This window comes from Natrix helvetica (assembly GCF_964273705.1).
Source record: "Natrix helvetica genome assembly, chromosome: 2".
Taxonomy (NCBI): Eukaryota; Metazoa; Chordata; class Lepidosauria; order Squamata; family Natricidae; genus Natrix; species Natrix helvetica.
The window spans coordinates 159,828,420-159,853,062 of record NC_138552.1 but is presented as its reverse complement, the minus strand read 5'-3'; the positions used below and the strand labels follow the sequence as shown (position 1 = coordinate 159,853,062).

The window sequence follows — 24,643 nt, the reverse complement described above, 5'->3', positions numbered from 1 at the left end:
AATGAATGAATGAATGAATGAATGAATGAATAAATAAATAAAATAATTAATTAATTCCTGTTTGTAATGCATTTGTAGTGTTCAAAACTAAGATGTTTTGGGTAGCTTTGCAAATTTTGGTGGTGTATGAAACATGTATGATCAATTTCCTTTAATTATTAGAAGAAAGCTGTAGAATTCAGCTGCTAAATCTAAAAGCAGAAGGCAAACAGCAGAAGCAGACCACAGCCCTACATTTCTCTGATCCCTAGAATACATCCTAAATAATGATAATAAGATTATTGACCTAATACTTTCTGCCCTAGAGAAAACATTCACCAGCTGTTTTGTTTTGATCGGCCTATAAAAATTAATGCATTAATATTGCAAAAAAATAATGAAGTATCTCTATTGGAGATTAAATTTTTAGGAGACAGCCCTCCAAAAATAGTAATGCAATCCATTTAATTGGCAATAGACTTTAACTTTACTCATGACTATTTCAAACTGTTGGGCCTTGAATTTGTAATCCCCAGTCAATTAACTATCAGAGCGATTATTCGCATATTCCATTCATGTATCCTTGCTCTGGGATTTTCAATTATGTTAAAATGCAGTGAAAATCCCACTGGAATCAAAGTGTAGGGAAATGTATTGGCTTTAATTAACTCTTACAAATTTCGCAATGGTGTCAGCAAATGGATTTGGGATTCTTTGGGATGATCCTATCCTCATTCTGGCTTCAGAACAACCAAACGTAATAGGCAACACAACTATTCAAAAAATGTAGGCAAAAGAGGATCCTCATCTATTTGAGCCCATCCATTATGATTTGTATTTAATGGGTGATGTGGCCAAAATGTGTTCTCTTAAAGCAGAGCCTGTGGGGGACATTTGTGCTCTCTGAGCTTGGTTGTTTTCTTGCAGATGTTTCACTACTCAAACTACAAAGGTGGTACTCTGCCAGTTTGCCCTGGTTCTGGAGAACTGGTAGTGGCGGCAGTGGGTGGCTCCGCCTACCCATGCAGATGTCATCAAGGAGACTCTGTGCATGCACAGAAGTGCCGCATGTGCTCCCGGTTCCAAACCAGTGGTGAAGATGATAGCATTTCATGCCTGCCAAAGTAGGTAACATTATCAGTGCCAGCAGTATGATGTACTGATGATATTACCTAGTGTGAGTAATGAAACGTCTACAAGCTCAGAGAGCACGAAGGAGCCCTCATTTCAACCCTGAACTACAAATATCCTCCTTTATTGAAAGCAGTGCTTTTCAAGTGCATCAATCAACCAGTAGCCAGAAACAATTCCCAGGCCAAGTTAATATTTCCCCAAGTGCATCTTCAAGCAGGTTCAGGATCAGAGGGGAAAAGGAAAGGAATGGCAATGACAAGCCTGAAAAGTGGTAGGAATGCTGTGCAAGATATTAGCACACAGTGCACAATGGGATCCCAAGGAAGCATTAGCAATTTGCTGATCAGCCCTGAGCAAAAGCAGCTGATGTACCTCTGGTCTACTACATTTCCAAAATGTGACAAAGAAAAAGGCAGACACAGTGTAAATTGCAGCCTGACAGGGGAATGCTACTGATAAAGCCATTGGGGTGACTTTCTTACAATTTACTGTATCTGTCCCTACTTGGTCAACATGCCAGGTATGCTATCTCTGGGATATGGTCAGTGAATATCAACAGTGTGGGTTACTGGTGCTTGACTGATTCTTGCCCTTGTTGCCACTCAGGGTCAGCACAGCTTGCTGTGAATGTTTCCTAATAAGTGCCCTTGGGATGGGAGGCAGGAAATCTCAAAAGTTTTTTTGGTGGGGAGGCGTTTCTTAAAACCACCCTGGCTGCATATCTATGAGTTCCAAGAGTCACTTCCATGCTGTGTTAATTTAAGCCATTTCCCAACTGCAAAGTCATGTGGGTTCCCATCATACCTTAGTATGTCTGAGTGCTTGGGGGGGAAAAGTCTGCTTCTCCTTTGAGAAACAGACCAATGGAACACAACAGAATATCTATCTATCTATCTATCTATCTATCTATCTATCTATCTATCTATCTATCTATCTATCATCTATCTATCTATCTATCTATCTATCTATCTATCTATCTATCTATCTATCATCTATCTATCATCTATCTATCTATCTATCTATCTATCATCTATCTATCTATCTATCTATCTATCTATCTATCTATCTATCTATCTATCTATAGATCTATAGATCTATAGATCGATAGATCGATAGATAGATAGATGATAGGTAGATAGATAGATATAGATATAGAGATAGATAGATAGATGATAGATAGATAGATAGATAGATAGATAGATAGATAGATAGATAGATAGATAGATAGATAGATAGATAGATGATAGATAGATAGATATAGATATAGATATAGAAATAGATATAGATATAGATATAGATATAGATATAGATATAGATATAGATATAGATATAGATATAGATATGAAGATAGATATATAGATATAGATATAGATATAGATATAGATGTAGATGTAGATGTAGATGTAGATGTAGATATCTTCCCAACTTTGTTCCCAATGTTTCCCAACTTTGGGTATATTTATATATATGGCTGTCTGTGTATATGTTCCAGCATAACTCTGGAACGTCTTGAGCAATTTCAACCAAACTTGGTACACAGATTATTTACTTTGTGGAAACAAATACTGTGAGGGTAAGATACCCCTAACCCCCCTCGGTGTTTGTTTTTTAAGATACAGCCTGTTGTACCTTAAAATGGCTTCTACTATACTGCCATAAAATGGTTTCTACTATACAGCACAGTGGAGTTGTCATGGTAACGGCTTCACAGTACTCCACAAGCAGACTCCCTCTGGTAAGGGGGAAAATCCAACATTAGAAATTACATTTGGTAACCCTATAAAATAAATACCCGGGCAATGCCTGATTATCAACTAGTAGAAAATAAATTACGGGTTGTAATGGCTTCCTGCTTATATCCAAAGTGTACTCCATGAAAAAAGTGTGGTCAACCATGGAAGAAAGAAATGTTGCTGTAAGTAGAAGGTGAAGGCTGAATTGAAGAGGAGGATTCATTATCTCCATGGCACTTTTTCCATGCCTCCATCCCTCAAAGTGATAAGATGCCAGATAGTTTGAAGGCCATTATATTATTATTCTGTACTCCACCCCCCCCCCTTCAAATTTATTGATTTAGTACAATTCTGACAATAACAAAACTTTTAAATTTCAAGTCTTTACTAAACTGAAACCAAGAAGCCCTCAAAGTATTGCTATTTTCCTCCTTTCCTTAAAATACGTTCCAGGAGGACCACATGATTTTTCTAGATCCTGGTCCCTATTGGCGAATTCAGAGGAAGAAAGTTATATTGTTTCACTGATGCTTCAGCTGAAATTGTGGGATTCAGTCCAGAACATTCCAATAACTGGTTATAAATGCATTCCATCATGTATCCAACTTCCTTAGCCCAGTCATTTCCTGATTAGATTGCATGGCAGCTTGTCAGAAAGCCAGGCGCTCTTGGCCAACCGGCAAACATACTGACAACTTCAAATTGACAATAAAGGATCTGCTTGTGCCATATGCATAGCAAAGGATTTGTTTCAATTTAGCTTGAGGGGTGTTCAGCACTGCCTTATTGCCATGCATTAATCTCAATTTGATATCAGTTTAATGTCCAGCTGATGTCCACTTTCCGTGTTACAGTGCTAAGAATAGATGCTGCTTCTTTTAGTTCTTCCCAAATTGAGCAGGAATCATATTTTACTACCTGAAGATTCATCTAACAAAGCAGCTATGAGCAGGATAATTGTATTACTTCTGGAATTCATGAAAATATATGAAAATATACCTGAAAAAAAAACCCCAACAAATTTGTATGGAATCTATTTAGAATGGCCAGCTTGAGATCCAACTGCAGCCATATCACGTGTAGCAAAGGGTATATTATCAATTCTTTCCATTACAAATAGAAAGAAATTAACTGAAAGCAGTGGTGGGATCCTGTGGTTTAACAACCATTTGGTGATTGTGTGCTTCGCGTGTGCACACTCTGCATGCTTCCTTGCTTGGTGTGCACAGCGCAATAGGATACCATGGTCGATGGTATCAAAAGCAGCCGAGAGATCTAATAGGACCAGGATGGAGGAGCAACCCCCATCTCTGGCCCTCCAGAGATCATCCACCAACGCGACCAAAGCCGTCTCCGTGCTGTGGCCGGGCCGGAAACCGGACTGGCGCGGGTCTAGATAATCAATTTCATCCAAGTGGCGTGGGAACTGTTGTGCCACCACACTCTCTACAACCTTTGCCAAAAAGCAAAGGTTGGAGACAGGACGATAGTTAGCTAATATAGCTGGATCCAGGGAAGGCTTCTTGAGTAGGGGCCTCACCACCGCCTCTTTTAAGATGGCTGGCAAGAACCCCTCTCTCAAGGAGGCGTTGACTAACTCCTGGAGCCAGCCTCGTGTGACCTCCCAGGATGCCAGTACAAGCCAGGAGGGACACGGGTCCAGTAAACATGTGGTGGCTCGCAGTCGACCACGCAACCTGTCCATATCTTCGGCAGTAACAGAGTCAAACTCCTCCCAAGATGGTCCCTCAAGACTCGCCTCTGGCGTCCCTCCTAGACCACTGCAGGGGACCCACTCGCTGCGGATCTGAGCGATTTTGTCCCGCAGATATTCCCCAAATTCCTCTGCTCTACCCTGCAAAAGGGCTTCCCGCGGTCTCTGTGAAAGGAGGGAGCCGGTCACCCGGAACAGGGCGGCAGGGCAGTTGTCTGCAGATGCAATAAGAGCGGCACAGTATCGACGCTTGGCCACTCTTAATGCCACAAGGTAGGTCCGTAAATAGGCTCTTACCTGTGTTCGGTCAGATTCAAAGCGTGAAGATCTCCATCTGCTCTCTAGGCATCTCTTGTGGCGCTTCATCACCCTCAGCTCCTCAGAAAACCAAGGGGCCTGGGTGGATCGCTGCCGCAGGAGAGGCCGCAAAGGCGCAACCCGGTCTAAGGCCTCGGCAGCCCCACTGTTCCATGCGGCCACCAGTTCCTCCATCCGGGAGCGGATCAGGACTACAGGAAGTGGCCCAAGCTCCGTCTGGAACCTATCAGGTTCCATCAGGCGCCTGGGGCGGAACCATCTAGGACATTCCGGTTCCGCCTCCCCGCGATGGGGGGTAGCGCCCAGGAAGTCAAGCCGAAGAAGTGAGTGATCTGACCATGACAGGGCTGTAATAGCTAGTTCCCCTACTCCCAGATCACTCCTCCACTGGTCAGAGACAAAAATAAGGTCCAGGGTGTGGCCTCCCTCGTGTGTGGGGCCCTGAATTATTTGGGTCAGGTCCATGGCTGTCATGGAAGCCATGAACTCCCGAGCTACCTTGGATGATACCCCTGTCGACGGCAGGTTGAAATCCCCCATAATCAATAGCTTGGGGGTCTCAACCGCCATCTCGGCGATCACCTCGAGGAGCTCTGGCAGGGCCGCTGATGCATAGCGAGGAGCCAAGTATGCAATCAGCAAGCCCAACTGTTTCCCTGGGCCCCACTTCACGCATAGAGACTCACACCCGGATATCTGTGGCACAGTGAACTCTCTCGGCTCCAGCCCTTCCTTTACAATAACCGCTACCCCGCCACCCCTACCCAGGGTCCGAGGCTGATGAAATGCATGGTACCCCGGTGGGCACATTTCCACGAGGGGGAGACCCCCCTCGTGGCCCAACCAGGTCTCCGTAATCCCTGCAAGGTCCGGCTCCCCCTCCAAAACTAAATCATAAATGAGGGGGGCCTTATTGACAATGGACCTTGTGTTGCACAACATCAGCCTCAGGCCCTGGCTCTGTAAGTCCTGGCCACTTAGGGCGCGGGGGTTGGGACAGATGACCGGTTGTGTCCAACGACCACGGTCTCCCAACCGGCAACGAGATCTACGTCTGCCCTCGCACCTACCCCTCCCCAAGACCGTTGTGATGACAAGACCCTCTGCTGGAATATTACTATTCCCCTTCCCCTCCGCAGCTCCGCTCACTTCCCTACCAACCTCACCTGTCGGCCTGGCACTAGCCCCTCCCTCAGCCTGATCAATCCCACCCCCCACCCTCTCTTGATACCACTCTCTTGATAAAAACAGCATAGTAGGAGATGCTGGCCAAAAAATAAATAAATAAAATACTTTATTCTCATGAATGGTTCAAGGCATTAGGCAAGGTAGACAGTATCCAATAGATGATGACAGCCATTATGATGACACCACTGGCATTGACAAAATGACCCTCAGTCAATTGCAAAAGGCAGCTTTAGTTAGAACAGCTTTCATCCTTATTTCTTGTCCAACCCTATTCATTATTATTCTATTATACTAGCTAGAGAATAGCAGTTCGATGGACAAATTGACAATATACATAGGCCTGAACAAACTTAAATGTATTTATTCATGACTACATTGCCTAAATTAAATTCTTATATATAACATTTTTTTAAAAAAAATAAAACCCTCACTAATCTTTAGAAGATTAATCTGATAGATTAACACAGAATTTTTGCAAAGATTTCATTTTCTTGTATTTTTGGTACCAGGTTTTGTGGAATTTATGCTTTCAATTTGAAATCCTTTAATTAAAAAAAAAGATGATAAAACTAAATCTTACAATCTTACAACAGAATCGTATGCATGACACTAATCTGGAACCAATCTTTTTCCTTCTGTAGTATATATAGCTAGGTATTTCTAGTGGTTCTAATAGATAATTTTAACAATGCAAATTACTCTCGCAGAGTGTTGGATTTAAAATGAGCTTAGTGTACTTCAATTGTTTGCACTATTGTCAGATCTTTAAAGTAAACCTTTAAAGTAATGTGCTGCTTGAACATGTTGAAGTATGTTTTAATCAGTTTGTGATAGGGACTTGTTACTTCTCTGTAGCTAAGGGAAGAAAACCTATGTTATTCATAGCTGTATGTAAGATAAATGGGGAATGGGAATGGATTATGATCATAGCTTTAATATGCCACAAATTTTGATTTTTTTTCACCAAAAAAAACCCCAGCCCTTTATTTGTTCTACTTTGTGTTCTCTATCTTGCTACTTGCTGGTTGCTAAGCAACTGCAAGACCATAAATACTGTTTGCATAAAGCACCAAGTTTTATTTTATATGCTTCAAAAAACAGTAATTGGCAACCTTATGAACAGTAGCTCTGTGTTCAGATGGACTTCATCCTAATTGTAGAGGATGCTATGTCATCCTGACTTGCATTCAGAAAATAAGGACATTCTGTCAAACTTGAAACTCAGTATTTAGCCAAGCAAGGATTTCTGCCCCCAAGTGATCCAAGCTATATCTCAACAAAAGTACTTTTTCAGTCATTGTGTCTCCTTTCCATTTATTCTGTAATGTCTTATCAGGGACAGGATTGGAGCACTATAGGGCTGCTTTATGGGAAATGAGCAAGCCCAGCCGCCACCACCCATATATTCACACACTCTCTCTGTGTGTGTATGTGTGTGTTTTCTTCTTCTCAGGCTTTGATAAGGAAGTAGCACTGGCATTGTTGAAGGAGGATGTTAGATATTAACATATATTATGGCAAGTCTCCTCTCTGGTCCTCTGCTACAGCGGGAAACAGGTATTGCTCTGATTGGTCGAGAGGCGTACCCGATCCCTATAAAAGGGGAACCCTCCGACCACAGAGCAAGCTGGATCACTACTACTACTAATAAAGAGCTGTTAAGTCACTTCGTGTCCGCAGTCTGTTCTCTCGTTGCCCAGATCTAACATTGGCGACGAAGGTGGGATTGAGAGACAGATAGGACGAAGAACGCTACTTCAGAATCTCCGGATTTGATCCAGCCCAGGAATTCGGCAGAAATTCCGGCAGCCATCTCAGGACACCGCAGCGCGGCAAATTCAAACAAGAGAAGATGGCGATGCACACTCCCCCCGCTCCATTCGACCCAGCGAACAACGAATGGGAGGCATTCATGATCCGTTTCGAATGTTTTCTCGAAGCGAACGAATACACGGGGATAACCGACGCCCGAAAGAAAAACATCTTCCTTGGTTACTGTGGAAAAGAGGTCTTCAACACGGCCAGAGACCTCACCACGCCTACTCCGATACAAGCGGTATCATGGACGGCGTTGCAACAGGCTCTACAGACTCATTACGCGCCAAAACCTTCCCGCCATGTTTGCCGCCAGGAATTCAACACGCGGAACCAGAAGGTGGGAGAATCAATCAACCAATATGTTGCAGCCCTGCGTAAAGCAGCAACTCACTGCGAGTTCAGGGATCTGGGCGAGTATATCCTGGCACAATTTATTTGTGGGTTAAGAGAGATTTCACTACAAAAGAAGCTGTTGGCAAACCCGAATTTAACCCTACAGATAGCACTCAACGAAGCAAGGGCATCAGAGTCAGCGGAGAAATCATCGGTGACCATACAACGCGGTTTCAGCGTAAGCCAGCCAGCACCTAGGCACACCAGAGTTCACTACGAGGACACCAACCCCGATTACGAGGATCCCGAGTTCGAGGACAGTCACCTGATGCGGAGCAGTCACATGATGCCTGGGGGGAGACCCGGACTCCGTTTGCCGCCCTGCGCAAGCTGCGGAGGGAATCACCACCGGTCTACCTGTAGGTTCAGGAACATTGTTTGTTCGCACTGCAACAAACTTGGGCACATCGCACGAGTGTGCCGGAGGGAAGTCCCTGCCTCACGGCAGCCACCTATGTACCACCAACAGAAGCCCAACCCAGGGGCTTGGCGAAGTCAAAAAGGGTGCCCAGAGAGAAATCCACAAGTGTTTACCCAGAGAGAAAATCCCCAAAGAGCTGAGCGAGCGTATTCCCAGAGAGATTACACACAAAGAGCTGAGAGAGCATTCTATCAAGACGCTCAACGAGAGTATTTTTAGGATACAGATGCTGAGATAGAGTTGACCCAGAGAGAGGAATTGCGAACGTATCTCACCACAATAAGTCAGGTCCGCACCAAGCGGCCTAAAAAGCTGAAAGTCACAGTCCTCTTGGAGGGCTCACCTTGCGAGCTGGAAGTTGACACAGGATCGTCCCTGACGATCATTTCATGGGCATCCATGAAACAGGCTATCCCTAGCCTCAAAAAGAGCCAACTACGCGTTCCAGACATCCTGCTTCGAGACTACCAGGGGAACCGAGTCCCCATTGTGGGCCAAGGCACATTCCAGATCCGTTTCAAGGACATCGTAGCCCAGCTGCCCGTGACCATCGCCAGCGCACCGTTACAGAACCTTCTAGGACTAGATTGGTTTGAAGCCTTGGGGCTAGAAGTCACCGGAATCAACGCCGTGGAGAACAGCAGCGCTGAGCAGATCTTTAAGGAGTTCGAGGATGTGTTCAGCCCCGGTCTTGGTAAGTATGTGGGTAAACCAATCTCATTCAATTTAGACCCCAAAGTGGCGCCAATCCGACTTAAACCGAGACGAGTGCCTTTTGCACTCCGCCCAAAAATAGACAAAGAAATAGATAAGTTAGTGGAGCAAGGAATCCTTGAGCCGGTGGATCACGCGCGCTGGGAAACTCCCATCGTGACCCCAGTCAAGCCAGACGGGTCAGTCCGCATCTGCGCGGACTATAAATGCACAATTAATGTCGCGCTACAACAAAGCGCATATCCTGTGCCAGTAGTACAGCACTTATTGCACTCGTTGGGGCCAGGAAAGTTATTTGCTAAATTAGACATGGCACAAGCTTACCAGCAGTTGCCAGTGGATAGCGCCACAGCGGAGGCCCAAACTATAGTGACGCATAGAGGGGCATTCAAATGCAACCGGCTACAATTCGGTGTGAGCATTGCTCCAGGTTTGTTCCAGAGCATCATGGAACGACTTTTGCAAGGGATACCGGGAGTCGTCCCCTATTTCGACAACATCTTGGTGTCCGCTGCAAACGAGGAGCAATTAAATAAAAGAGTCAGAACTGTTTTGGCCAGAATCAGAGAGAAGGGTCTCCGCCTTAAAAAGGAAAAATGCCAAATTAACGTGCCTAGCGTAGAATTCCTGGGATATAGAATCGATGGTCAGGGAATACACCCCACTTCAAAGAAAATTAAGGCGATCCAGGACGCCCCCACACCACGTAATCAGACCGAGCTGCAGGCCTTCCTCGGACTACTTAATTTCTACAGCGTTTTTCTGAGACAGAAGGCGACCGTTGCTGAGCCATTACATCGACTACTCCAGAGGAACGCAACATGGAGATGGGGACGATCCGAAGCAGCAGCCTTCGCTGCAGTAAAGCGCCTGCTCACCACTGACTCACTGCTAGTCCAATACAGCCAGACGCTCCCGCTGGTATTGACCTGCGACGCATCACCATTTGGAGTTGGCGCAGTCCTCAGCCACAGGATGCCAAACGGGAACGAAGCACCCATCGCATTCTACTCCAGGACTCTTTCATCGGCCGAGAGGAATTACAGCCAGATGGACAGGGAAGCGTTAGCTGCTGTAGCTGGAGTAAAACGTTTCCACGAATACCTCTACGGCCGCGATTTTGAACTGATTACAGATCACAAGCCGCTGTTGGGACTTTTGGCGGGAAACCGCCCCACTCCAGTCTCCCTTTCTCCACGCATGACCAGGTGGACTGTTTTCCTGGCCGCGTACTCATACAAGCTGATACATCGACTGGGCTCCACTCTAGGACACGCAGACGCACTCAGCCATTGCCCACTACCGGACCTTTTGCCAGACCCCACTCCCGAAGTACCGGTGTTACTCATTGACTGTTTGGACTCAGGACCAGTTTCTTCCTGCGACGTTGCAAGGTTCTCCTCTAAAGACAATATAATAAAGCAAGTTCAAACTTGGGTTTGGAGGGGGTGGCCGAAGGGAAACGTGGGCCCGGAATTCAAAGTGTTTTGGTCGAAACGAGACGAACTCTCAGTGTTACAGGGTTGTTTATTCTGGGGGGATCGAGTTGTTATTCCTTTTGCTTTATGTAGAAATGTGTTAGATGCGTTACATGTTGGGCATCCGGGGATCGTTAGGATGAAGGCTTTAGCGAGAAGTTACATTTGGTGGCCAAACATGGACAAAGAGATAGAGGAGTGGGTGGCCACTTGCGATCCATGCCAAGAATCGAGACCAGCACCCCCGGAAGCGCCCGCCACAGAATGGGAAAAGCCGAAAGCACCCTGGTCGAGAATACACATTGACTTCGCAGGGCCAGTTCAAGGTCAGACTTTCCTTATAGTTGTGCATGCATACTCCAAATGGCTAGAAGTAGTCCTAATGACTTCAACCACGGCAGAGGCAGTCATTAGGGTTCTACGGCGACTTTTCGCCACTCATGGCCTGCCCGACCTCCTGGTATCCGATAACGGGCCCCAATTCACGGCCATGCAATTCGAAACGTACTTAGCAGGTCAGGGAATTCGGCATGCCCTCGTCGCGCCATTCCATCCGGCATCAAATGGACAGGCAGAGAGAATGGTGCGATCCGCAAAAGAGGCCCTCGCTAGGATGGGTCCAGGTGATTGGCAAACACGCATTGACCATTACCTCCTAATTCAGCACATCACCCCCAGCGCAACGACGGGTAGGAGCCCCGCTGAAATGCTCATGGGCCGCCGTCTACGGTCTCACCTGGACCGTCTTCACCCCAATTACTCTGCCACAGCACCCCCAGACTCCACAAGCAAAATTCGGAGTTTTAGCATAGGGGATTCAGTATACGCCCACAACTATGCAGGGGGAACATTGTGGATGCCGGCAAAGGTCATTGGCATCACAGGTCCACGATCGTATCTGTTAGAACTGGAAGATGGGCGGAACTGGAAAAGGCACATTGATCAACTTCGGGGTCGCCTGGCGCACTCAGACCTACGAGCCGAGAACGAGAGCTACCTACCAATGCAAAGTCAGCCACTCGAGAGCCCCAACACAGAGAACTACGACACCTGCGAGCCCAGGACAGAACAAGAGGTCGAGCGCGAAACGGAACAACCCCCAAACAACGTAAGCGAGCAGACCCCCGAACGCCAAAGCAACGAAAGCCTGCAAACCCCAGAACTCGAAACAAAGAAAGCAACTGATCCTGCAACTACTTCTGACCAACCCGAACTGCGACGCTCCTCCCGAGTAAGGCAAACGCCAACATACCTTAAGGACTACATAACTAACCGCAATGTTCCGTCTAAGAGGGGAGGGGTGTTAGATATTAACATATATCGTGGCAAGTCTCCTCTCTGGTCCGCTGCTACAGCGGGAAACAGGTATCGCTCTGATTGGTCGAGAGGCGTACCCGATCCCTATAAAAGGGGAACCCTCCGACCACAGAGCAAGCTGGATCACTACTACTACTAATAAAGAGCTGTTAAGTCACTTTGTGTCCGCAGTCTGTTCTCTCGTTGCCCAGATCTAACAGAGGACACCCAAAATCCTCCCAATATGACATATATTCAATTAGAGTCTAATTATATTGTCGATATCCATAGAACAGAATAAGGTAATGGTAAAGATTTCCCTGTCCAGTTGTGTCCGATGCTAGGGGACAGTGCTAGCACTCTCTGAAAACATTTCCAAGGTCATGTGGCCAGCATGGCTATATGCCAAAGGTGTACATAACATTTTTGCTTTCCCACTGAAGTGGTTCCCATTTATTTATTCTCATTTGCATGCTCTCAAACTGCTAGGTGGACAGGAACTGAAGCAAGGAACAGGGGCTCACCCTGGAGCGCGGTGCTTGGGTCTTGAACCTGGGCTGTTGGCTTTCCAGCTGATAAGCTCAGCATCTTCAGTTTCTTAACCATCACACCCCCACATAATAGAATACAGAAGACTTAATTGCAAGAGCACTCTTAGCCAAATTCAATTATTCTAACATTTAAAAAAAAACATTTTCAGTAAAAACTCCTGCGCGAGCTGCACTGGCTGCCTGTGGCTTTTCGGGTGTGTTTCAAGGTATTGATTATCATCTTTAAAGCGCTCCATGACTCAGGACCTAGTTATCTGCGGGATCGCATCCTACCCCACACATCCCTACGGCCAATCTGCTCTCACAGAGAGGGACTCCTCCGGGTACCTTCCGCTAAGCAATGCGGGTGGGCGGTGCCCAGGAGTAGGGCCTTCTCTGTGATAGGCCCAACCCTCTGGAACAACCTCCCCCCCGATATTAGAACTACTGTTGACCTCCGCTCCTTCCGTAAGAAACTCAAGACCCACCTGTTCAAATTAGCTGGCCTGGCTCAATTGTAATCGAAAGCAGAAATGTAGTATAATTGAATCCTGACCTTCCTGGATGGCATTTTAAATTTTTAAATTTTGGGGTTTTAAATTGGTTTTAATTGGTACTATTTTAATTATCGTAAAATAGTTTGGTTTAGTATGGACTGTGTGTTTAAGTTGGTTTTGTCTGGTTTTGTGTGTTGCTTTGTTATTCATTTTGTATATTTATTGTCTGTACACCGCCCCGAGTCCCTTCGGGGAGAGGGGGCGGTATATAAGCTAAATAAACTAAACTAAACTAAAAACAAATAAAAGCAGAAAAAACATTCCTGATTTTTAAACCAGTCTCTTAATAAAGAAATCAAACCAATATTCTATTCCCCCCACCCCAACCATTTCAGTGAAATTTTACAATGCCAGAATATACAAATCCATGCTGTTCCAAGTAAGTACACTTAGACGGCAGAGAATTTGGATGGTTCCAAGCTTCACTTTGCTAGCAGAGAGGGAGTCAATTAGTTAGAGCAGGGGTCCCCTCAGAAGGACCGGAGGTCGGGGATTACGCGAAGCTCCGGGGGCAGCTCATTCCAGAGGGTATTCAGAGTTCAGTTTACACATGGTTCAGTCAGTCAGTTGTCCATCGAACACAGTCCAGTATCATATACTCAGTTCAGCACACAAAGTCGCTAACAGTAGCAAAACTCACAGTAACTCACGATACATCCATCGATCAGCATCTAACAAACAGAGGGCTCCCTCTTATGGCTGCTTGAGGTAACAGCAACCAATCCCATTTTACAGCAGTACTTAAAGCTACAGTACTACCATCATGGTTTATATACTGCTGACCCAACTGTCAGCTTACATTCCTAACAATTTCTATATAAACCTGCAAACAATAGTGCTGGGTTAATTCACAGAAAATCCTGTAACTCATGTTCGAAAGGAAAAAAGGAAGCTTTGAATTCAGTTTCCATTCACCAGTTAAGGGCCCATGACTAAGACTCAGACTGAAAAAAAATGCCTGAGTCAATTGAACGTTTGATTTTTGAGGATCTAGATCAGTGTATCTCAACCATGGTGTCTGAGGAATCCTGGGAGTTGAAGTCCACACATCTTCGCATTGCCAAGGTTGAGAAACACTGACCTAGTCCTTTCTTTCCTTTTTGGGGGATTTGGCTCAGGGGTTCACTGCTGGGGGTTCGCAGGGATTCGGGAGAACCTTGGAACTCTCTAGCTAAGATTGTGCACTTCGGAGAACCCCCAAATCCCACTCCTGGCTGGCCCCATCCACCTTGCCCCTCCCCTCCCAGGAGTCCCCACGTGGCCTGTTTTGAATGCCGGTAAATGCAGGGCGCACGCAGAAGCTTGGAGAGGGTGTACTGGAAGCTTGGTAAGGCCAGACATGTGCCTGTATCTGACATCCATGGACTCTGGAGCCTGGGGAGGCCGTTTTCGCCCTCCCGGAGGCTCTAAAAAAATCTCCGGAGCCCGGGGAGGGAAAAAAGCCCCCCCTGTGGTTCAGGAGGCCGACTAGGCCACACCTACCATGGTCACACCCACCTAGCAACCAGGCAGAGAAGTCTTTCTAAAACATTTGAAGCCCATCCCTGCTTTGGCTGCTTATGTTCTGGAAAATTTCCCTTAGTGCCAGGTTTGTGGTGTTATATAAATATGCATATCTAGACTTTGCTTTGAAATTAACTCCCTCCAATACTTTTTCTACTGGAGCACTCCGTGCATAACTTAAGAATTGCACACTGACTTCCTTTAATAGAGAAAGGAAAAAGGAATACTACTATACAAATGTTACAGGTCCTCTGATTCCTGGAGTATCTTAATCTGAGTAGATACTGACCTGGGAGAAATTTATAAAATATACCTTTGCAGATAGAAGTTTGGAAGAGATTGCAATGTTTCTTTAGTTATTGAAACATTTTTGTAGACACCCATCTCCCAATAGAGTGACTCGAGGTGGCATTCCTGTAGTCTGACTCTTGAATCTTGTCTCTATGCTATTTATCAGTTTAAGGAAGGGAACTAAGAAGATAAAATCTAAGGAGAATGATGTTCATTTTTACTGTTTACTGTTCTTCTTAATAATGGCACCAAAAACAAAGCTTTCAAAATGTTTAATATTTCATTTTAAAACATCCATTTACTAGAGTATTTATACATTGCAGTTTATGTGAGTTTATATTTGTTATTCTTTTAGAGTTTACTGTGCTGAAAAGAGAATACCTGTGTGAATAAAATTTCATAGACACAATGCAATCATCTAGCTGTGTGGTGGATGTCTGAACATAGCTAAGTTTATTAAAATAGAAAACTGCAATCCCATGTCCCAACATTAAAGATTGTTTCGTCCTAATGTACAGAGTACAGATTTTAATATTAGCAATAACATTTCTCTTTAGTTATTTAATGTCATTTGTTCTATAGGCTGTCACTTGAGCAAGATATGGAATAGTATTAGTTTATTGATCTTTTATGGATTCACCTTTTGGGACCAAGCTTTGCACAGTATTTAAAATCAGCCTAGTATCTTGCTTAAAATACAGGTAATGCTCAACATATGGCCATAATGGAGCCTAGAATTTCCATCATAAATCATGATGGTCGTAAGTTGAGACAGAAATGTGACCAATCTGATTTTATGAATGTTTGAAGTGGTAATTAAATCAGTGCTGCTGTTGTAAAGCTAACGTGGTGGTGGTTGTTGGGCAGATATAAAGGTTATTAAACAAGTCCATTCATTCCGATTTGTGGGGTTTTTTTTGCCAGAAATTGTTAGAAAATGTCATAAGTTGCGTTCATGTGACTGCAGAATGCTGCCACTGATCATAAAGATGAGTCGCTTTCCATCTATCTAAAATGCTGTCATGGGGCTGTGTGTCTGCCACCATCGGAATTCAGGAACCGAGTCATAGGTAGCTTTTCAGGGGTTTGTTGTAACTTCAAATGACCGTTAAGTGATTGGTCATTATGTGAGGACTACCTATATTAGATTTGCACATGTAGTTGTTAAGTGAGTCACACAGTCATGAAGTGAATCTAGCTTCTCATATCGATTCCTTGTTGGAAGCCTCCTGGAAAGGTCACTCATGGTGATCACATGACCCCGGGTTTGTTCTGACCTAGGCTTCCAGAGAAAGCATAATTACAATCCTAGTCCCCAAAACCCTATTTTATTTATACGGCTGTGAATTATGGTCATTCACAGCCCACATGGCTTCCCCAACAGTCTATGAAGATTCTGACAGATGTCTGCTCGAATTGCCACAGTCTTTCAGGGTAATGTTGATAAGCACTCACCTTTATCTCCCTTGAAATGCTGCCATATTAGCTTTAAAAGGCCAAACTTAGCACAGAGTCAAATGGAACCTCTCAGAGCTTGAGATGAACTAATTGCTTTCTGCAAAGGCTCACATCCATTTACTCCTCTTTGCTCCGTGTCTTATGGGAGGGGCCAATCATCTCCAAGCCTTACTCCCAAGTCGCCCATTTTTTCTTAATTGTTCTTGCCTTCTGGCAGCTCTGCATCTGCGTACACTGGGAACAGGCTCCCACTGTTCTTCTGCCTCACTGATATCAGACTCTGGAGGCTCCGGAGGCAGCGCCAGATGGCCTTGGTCTCTTCTCTGCCTCCAACGCAGAGCCCTTGTCCGAGCCTTCCCAGACTCCAGGACTGGGCCATGTTCCTCCCCAACCTCCTCACTGTCTGACTCTGCTGCCAGGCCGCAGGCCGCTGGCGGACCACAATAGGGTTGGCTGCAACCATCATAAACATATGCAGCTTGTGAAGCACCTAAATTTTGATCACCTGCCTATGGGGATGCTCTGAAGGTCATAAGTGTAAGAACTGCCCACTTTTTTCAGTGCAGTTGTAACTCTGAAGGGTTCTTAAATGAATGATTGTAAGTCAAGGGCTAGCTGTAGATCAATCTCAAATGGTCACAGAAGGACCTGGCAGTTGCTGAAATCCAGCTGCCTAACAGCCTGATCAAGCACTCCTTGGTGAAGTGATACATGCTCTCTCTGAAGGGGAGAAGACAAGCATTTCCTTTAAATTTCCTTTGCTATGGTCTAGGAATGAATCAAAGGCAATGTCCTGAACACATGGCAGGAAAAAGCAGTTTGCCAGGATAAAGTAAATAAATAAAGTAAAAAGTCCATCCAGTGCTTTTTACAGTCCTATAATTTTAAAAGAAACCTGTCGCATGATATAGCTATTAATTATCACTTGAGCATATCAAAGATTTGCTGGGAACTAATCTTATAGTTTGTTTTTCAATAGATATATGTGTGCAGAGAGTATACACCAACCAATATAATCAGCAACATTTTTTTCTACTTTCTTCTACAGGGTTACATAGCATCGCACAGGGCCTAGAAAAAAAATGTTGGGCCATTTTCATCCATCCAATTAACGGAAGCTTAACTTTTAATTCTAACTTCGTATCTTATTCTATTATAAGGTTCTGTCCAGCTGTATGAACAAGTCAGTCATCTGAACCATATTGTACTGTACAAAATTCATTTACTAGGTCAATGACAAAAGGACGCAAATGTGTTTCACATCTTAAATAGAAGATTAGGGATGGGTAAGATTGTTCTTTTAAGAATGAAAGACATAAAGAGCCTGCCACTTCAAGAAAATTCCTTATATTAAAAAAATGTTCTATAAAAGCACACAAATATCCTTGTTTTCATTATCTATGGATTTGTTCTGCTAACCAAAAGTCACACAGTTTTCTTTCTATTTACACATATGTTTGAATAACGTGTTGATAAATATTCTTTTCAAGAACATGTTAAATATTTTTTTAAAAAAAATGTTTTATTTATTTGTTTGTTTTTATCCTGCCTTTTTTAAAATAAACAACTCAAGGTATCGAAAATCCTCAATACTTTTCCTTCTCCTATTTCCCCACAATGACAACTCTGTGAGGTAGGTTGTGGTGAGACAAAGTGATTGGCTCAACATCACCTAGCTGGCTTTCAAGCCTAAGGCCAAACTAGAACTCACATACCTACTGGTTACTAGCTGGTACCTTGAACACTAGACCAAATTGGCTGCATTTTTTGCAATCTCATAACGGGTTAACTTTTTTTTTTTTAATTTTCCCCATGAATTAATTATTTTACAGGATGACATAAGCATACTGTAAATTGTTTATTACTCATACCTCTCATACACATGCAAAAATGTCCAAATTCTTAATTGCTAGGAAGACTTTTCTCTGTGTACAGAAAGGAAGGAAGGAAGGTATATTTTGTTAACCAGGTATCTATTGACTTCCCAATATTTATTAATGTTGCATTTATTTTTATTTTTTATTTATTTATTAATTTATTTGTCAAGCATGTATAAGATAACAGATACATGTATATGTATATGTATAAACATGATTATGAATACATGAAATGATACGAATAAATGGGGACTTTAGGGCAGGGACGGTAGGCACTTTGGTGCGCTTATGCGTGCCCCTTACAAAACTCTTCGGAATGGGGTGAGGTCAACGGTAGACAGTCTTAGGTTAAAATTATGGGGGTTTGGGGATGTAACAACAGAATCGTGTAGTGCATTCCAGGCATTGACCACTCTGCTGCTGAAGTCGCATTTTCTGCAATCGAGTATGGAGTGGTTTACCTTAAATTTGTTTCTATTGTGTGCTTGTGTATTGTTGTGGTTGAAGCTGAAGTAGTCATTGACAGGTAGAACATTGTAGAAGATAATTTTATTTACTACGCTTAGGTCAAACCGAAGGCGGCGTAGTTCTAAGTTGTCTAAGCCCAAAATCCCAAGCCTTGTGGCATAAAGTATTCATCTCTTTCACCATCCTAAAGCAATGAAGCTGGGGAGGGGGGATGGAATTGGTAGTTTTAAAAAACTTTTTTCATCTCTGATTTTTGTACAGGTGATACACATTTAAACAGGAAAGACTAGCATTTCTGTATCTTTGCAACCCTCTTTCTTCCTATCAGTGGAAGAGTTTCTTTAGCCACAGGGAATGTAGTACAAGGAAGTCTAAAGTGGCATTGATCTTCAACATGAATTCATTTACATTGGAACCTACAATTAAAAAAACAAAAACAAAAACCCTGACATTGCCAGATTCTAGGCAGAATTTTTTAAGCAAGAAAACTATTTAAGATAGCACAGAAAGCAAATTCAATAAAGAGTTAGGGATAAATAAGATATTTAAAAAACAAAATTCCTAGAGAATAAAGTACTATCTAACCCTCAAGAGATCTGATTTAAAATGAAGCACGTGGGAGTGTTTTTCCGCGTTTACAGGTTGAAAGCACCTCAGAGCCTTATTTCAGACTTCCACAGTTCCCAGAGGCTGAAAGAAAAGTACTGTTTTCTTTCTCTAGAAAATTGAGCTTCTGCAGCTTTGCAAAGTTGCAGATGGCACCCTTAGGTGTATGAACCATTTTCCCCACAGATATTTCTTTAAGGTTCGATTACATTATGGGCAGTAATGATATTCTATTCTCTTCACTACTGCTTCGGTAGTGAAAGTGCGCTCACTACGCTAGTATGCAGCATGTCTGGACATGCGCAGAAGGTCCGTGATGATGTCAGAGTGGGTGGGCGGAGCCTCACACCGCTGCCACTACTGGTTCGCCTGAACTGGTGCGAACCAGCAGCATACCAACTCTGATTATGGGTGAGAAAAGCCTAATTCTTCTGTTCTGTCTTTTGCTTACCACATTTTCATCCTACCTCTTGTATGGAAATTCAGGCTTTAAGAAAATAAATATCTGTTAGTGATAAGAATTCCCCTCCCCCCTACAAAAGCTAAACCAGACAAGAATGGAATTTCATTCTGCACTGTACCCCATTATATGCAGGACTTGTGGGCTTCAACTCCCAGAATTCCTCAGCCAGACATGCTGGTTGGGGAATTCTGGTAGTTAAAATTCACAAGACTTAAAGTTGCCAAGTTTTGAAATCCCTAGAAATTGACTCAGACTAATAATGGCCTAATCTTAATACAGGCACAACTGAAATTCTGTCAATGATAACTTAATTCCACTCCAAGTGATCCAACTCTATTTGCTTAACCCATATTTGTCCTTTTCTTTCTTTTCCCCCTCTTTATTTCTTGGCCCTTCCTCACTGGCTGGGTTCATATCTTGTGCTGATATGTTTTAACTATAGTTTGTCGAAGTAGTGGTTCACTTCATGCACTTGGTCATAAGTCACAGTTTGTGAACCCCATGTCTAAAGTCACATAAGGTAGTAACTCTTTGTGAAATAAAAACCAGATTGTAATTTAGTATTATAGCTAGTCTCCCACCCCAATTACAGTATTTCCTGTATACAGAACTTGTTCATTCAACTTGATGCAAAGGGAGTTATGTATGAATTAATCCTCATTTTCACTTAGCCACCCAACCTTCAGTTTCCTTAACAAAAAATTCTGCCATTAACTTGCTGGTTCTTAACACACACGTTTGAAATGTATTAAGCCTTTCCCATCCCCAGTTCCTCCCCCACCCTAACAACAAATCCTAACCTATAGTATTTTACAATCAGTCCAAATGCACCACTTTATGTTCTAGTACAGGGGTGTCAAATTCAAAGCCCAGGGGCTGGATCCAGCCCATGGGGTGCTTAGATCTGGCCTACAGGGCTGCCCTGGAAACAGTGAAGGACCAGCCTGCACTGCTCCTGCCAGCAAAAACGGAGCCGTGTGCAGTCCTCCCAAGTTCTGTTTTCACTGGCAGTGGGTTGTAGGAGGCCGTTGCAGCCCAAAACAGAACTTGGGATCCCGTTTTTGCTGGCAGAGTGTTCGTGCCACCACAGGCACCCTTGACACAAGTGACGTTGAGCTGGCCATGCCCATCCTGGCTACGCCCATCCTGGTCCCACAAGGTCAAATATAACCCTGATGTAGCCCTCAATGAAATTCAGTTTGACACCCCTATTCTAGAAATGGTGCATCTAGTCAAGCATCTTCCTCCAGTAAGATCCTTGCTAACAAGAACATCCAGTCTGCCTTCAATGGAGATTATATACAGGTAGTCAAATAAATCAAATAAATTGACTCCGTGATGAGGCTTGCCAGAAGGATTACAATTCTCCTCACCAATGCAGTCATCGTAAGAAAACTGCTTTTTAAAAAAACCAAGATAAAGCTGACTGTGCCTAGATTTTTTTGTTCTGTTTTGCCAATTTGCAATAAGGAAGGAAGGAAGTATTCATAAAATGCAACTAATGACAGTTTCCTATTGCCAGCTGAGTGGGGATTTCTCCCCCCCTCCCAATTCAAGCTATGTTTAATGGGTTATAAACACATCTTTAAGGACCTACTTAATTATAAAAGGCTTTACATTTAGAGAAAAAAATGTGGCTATGTCTACATTATAATGGTTTGGTTTGAACAATTGGCAGATATGCTAGGAAATCCTTCTCTTTTAACAGGCCTACTGAATTCCCACAGCTTTAATATCTACTCATTAGAGTTGCAGATTTAAATTCAGTAGAAAATGGTAATTTCTTAGGCCATAGTTTTAACCTGCAAACCCTTTTTAAAAAAAATTAAATCTTTTATGTTAGGATTTGGAAACTCCCACAAGCATTTGACAGCATTTCAAGTCAGAAATCTATTCACAGGTATTTGGGACATAATAAAAAGTTGCCTGAAATAATCTTTGTTGTGGGCATAACAGCAAGTGTTAGGAATATATTTATGCCAAAACTGCACGTGAATCCAAGCATTATGCACAAAATGCCTCCCACAACCTTTTCTCTTTGCAGACATTTTCTTCATTACGAAACAGATTGATTTTATGCCTCAGCGTAATTCTGAGCTTTGGCATATCTATATTTGAGGGATTAATGAGCTCAGCAAGATGGATAGAGGAAAAACCTGCTTGTCATAAATCAAGGCTACTTGTTGCAGAATTGCCTATTTAATCAGCAGCATGCCCCCATATGGTTCACTAGGATATACTAATCAAACTGGGAATAAACACGTTCCGTGTTGAATCTTAGTATTTAGTCATAACAGGACCAAAGGAAACTGAAACATTTCCTGTCGGTCAACTTTACGGATTTTTGAGATCTAACGCTCACTCACGTCACGCCAGGGGGGGGGGAGGATGGGATATTTCAGAATTGTTTCTTTTTTAAAAAAATGTTCACACAACCCTCCAATGTATTTAGTAGAAGGGAATATCTGTAGTTTAGGAGTGAACTGTGGGGTCCTTAGTGCTCTCTGAGCTTATATGTTTGCTTGCAGATGTTTCATTACTCACCTAGGAAATATCATCAGTGTCTCCAATGAATATTGAACATTGACTCTCAAGTGTACCTTTTGGATCTGGGACTCGACCTCAACAAAAAAACAACATTGTGACCAAATAGACATTTGGATGCTTTCCTAATTAAATTCCCTGCCACTCCCAGGCAGCATACAAAATGTTGAAATAATGAATAGTACAGAATGCAGCAGCTCAAGTAGCTATGGCCAAATCCTGAGCTGGTTCAAAACCTAGTTTGAAAGTGGCATTGATGCCTAGTTGGCTTTCAACTTAAGTTGCTTTTGTAACCTTTAATGCTCTTCATGGTTTAAGGTCTGGATAACTGTGGGATTGTCTTCTCCCACTAACATCTCTCACACAGTAAGGTCTAGTAGAGTGGACTCTTCACCTTTCCCTACAATCAGGGATGTCCACCTACATGCTCCTATCCTCTTCAATAGTGTCATCTCACATTTAAGTGCTATTGTCCATTCTGATCTTCAAAACATCTATGAAGACTTGGCTTTTTCACCAAGCCTTGAGGAAAAGGCTGTTTTGGTTATCACTCTGGATAAGTAGTCATTTTTAATTGTCAAAAATTATTATACTGCAATTTAATAAGATATGATTTAAGATTTGATTCTTATGTATTTTAGGCAAATTTCAGATTTGAGGAGTTGTACATCACTCAATTGATTGGAGAAGGCCTGTCATTTTTTTTAAAAAATGTAATAAATAAAGACACGATCACACACACAAACATACACACACATGTATGTATGTATGTATGTATGTATGCATGCATGCATGTATGTATGTATGTATGTATCCATCAGAGAGGGGGGCTTTTATTTTAATTTATTTCCCAATGTGGAAGTCAATAACAAAAAAAAATCCTTAAGTTCCAGCTGCTTCAGGAACAAATTAGCAGGAACCATTACCAATATTAATGATCCCATGAAGGCATATTTTTTCTAACCTGTAACCATTATTTATTTAATCAAACTCACATTCCACTGCTGTCTAATTTATCTTGGCTGCTTTCAAGGTTTACACTATAATAACAATTTAAACATTCACTGTAAAGAACTAACATAAGTGGCAAGGAAAATAAAATAAAATAAGAGGGCTTTGATGTTTAGAATTTAAGTTCTAAAACTTTGTCCCATTTTTTTCAGTGGAAAGGTCCAGTCTTATAATAAGGAAAATTTAAAAAGTACATTGTAGTGTTCATGGACCAAATTACATGATGGAATTAGGAAGCATGCTTTCTAGGATAAATGATGTAAGTTTGGTGTAGGTTTATTCTGTATCACTTAATGATGTCTTGGTTACAAATGCATTTTCTCAGAGTACCCCATCTATTCCTTATTCTATTCAATGTTCAACGCCACATGAATAAATGGAGTTACATCTTAAAATGCTAAATTTTCAGTCTCAATCCTGCTTTGTGTGGATTTTAATATAGGACAGAGGAAAAAAATATGATTCAAATTGTATTCATTTGTCTTTTCCCTTCTTGTCTTCCAGGTCAGAACTGTGGAGGTTTAGTACAAGGCCCCAATGGGACGATAGAAAGCCCAGGATTCCCTCATGGCTACCCAAATTACGCCAACTGCTCATGGATCATAGTCACAGGCGAACGTAACAGGATACAGTTGTCATTCCATACTTTTGCCCTCGAAGAAGATTTTGATATTTTGTCCATTTATGATGGGCAGCCGCAACAAGGGAATCTAAAAGTGAGGTAAAGTAAAATCTAGTCACTCCTTGTAAATTATATAGAATCCAATGTTACGTTGTAAAGGCGGTTTATTCACTGCTCTGTTTGGCTGCTTCACATAAGAACATCCCTATAGAAGATAAAAAGCTTCTGCTTTGCATAACAGCCAAGAGACGTTTTCTCAAATCGTGCTATTTTCCCTTCAGGATATCAGACTTGGATCCAATCTCTGTTAGGCTGCTTGTTGTCTTGCATGCGTGCTTATATATTTATTATTGTTCTGAAGCAATTGTGGCATTCCAGGATAAATGCGTTGTTAGAAATGTTTTGTTTCTGTTCAAAAGAAGAACTTTTGGTATTTCTGAAACCCATTTAGCATTGCTATTAAAAATTGAGGAGGAAGGCATGGAGATGTCCGTATTGGCTTGCTATTCAGCTCACAAACCCACCTG

At 42.9% G+C, this 24,643-nt stretch overlaps 1 protein-coding gene across 1 annotated transcript in view; it reads left to right on the top strand.

The window, feature by feature from the left end:
- The window catches only part of CSMD1 (CUB and Sushi multiple domains 1), a gene marked incomplete at its 5' end in the record, with an annotated part of 1,188,747 nt that overhangs the window by 268,967 nt on the left and 895,137 nt on the right, over positions 1 to 24,643 (top strand). The window contains one exon of the mRNA XM_081942958.1: positions 23,999 to 24,215. Within this exon, the coding sequence (XP_081799084.1) occupies positions 23,999 to 24,215 (217 nt within the window). The remainder of the gene's footprint in view (positions 1 to 23,998; positions 24,216 to 24,643) is intronic.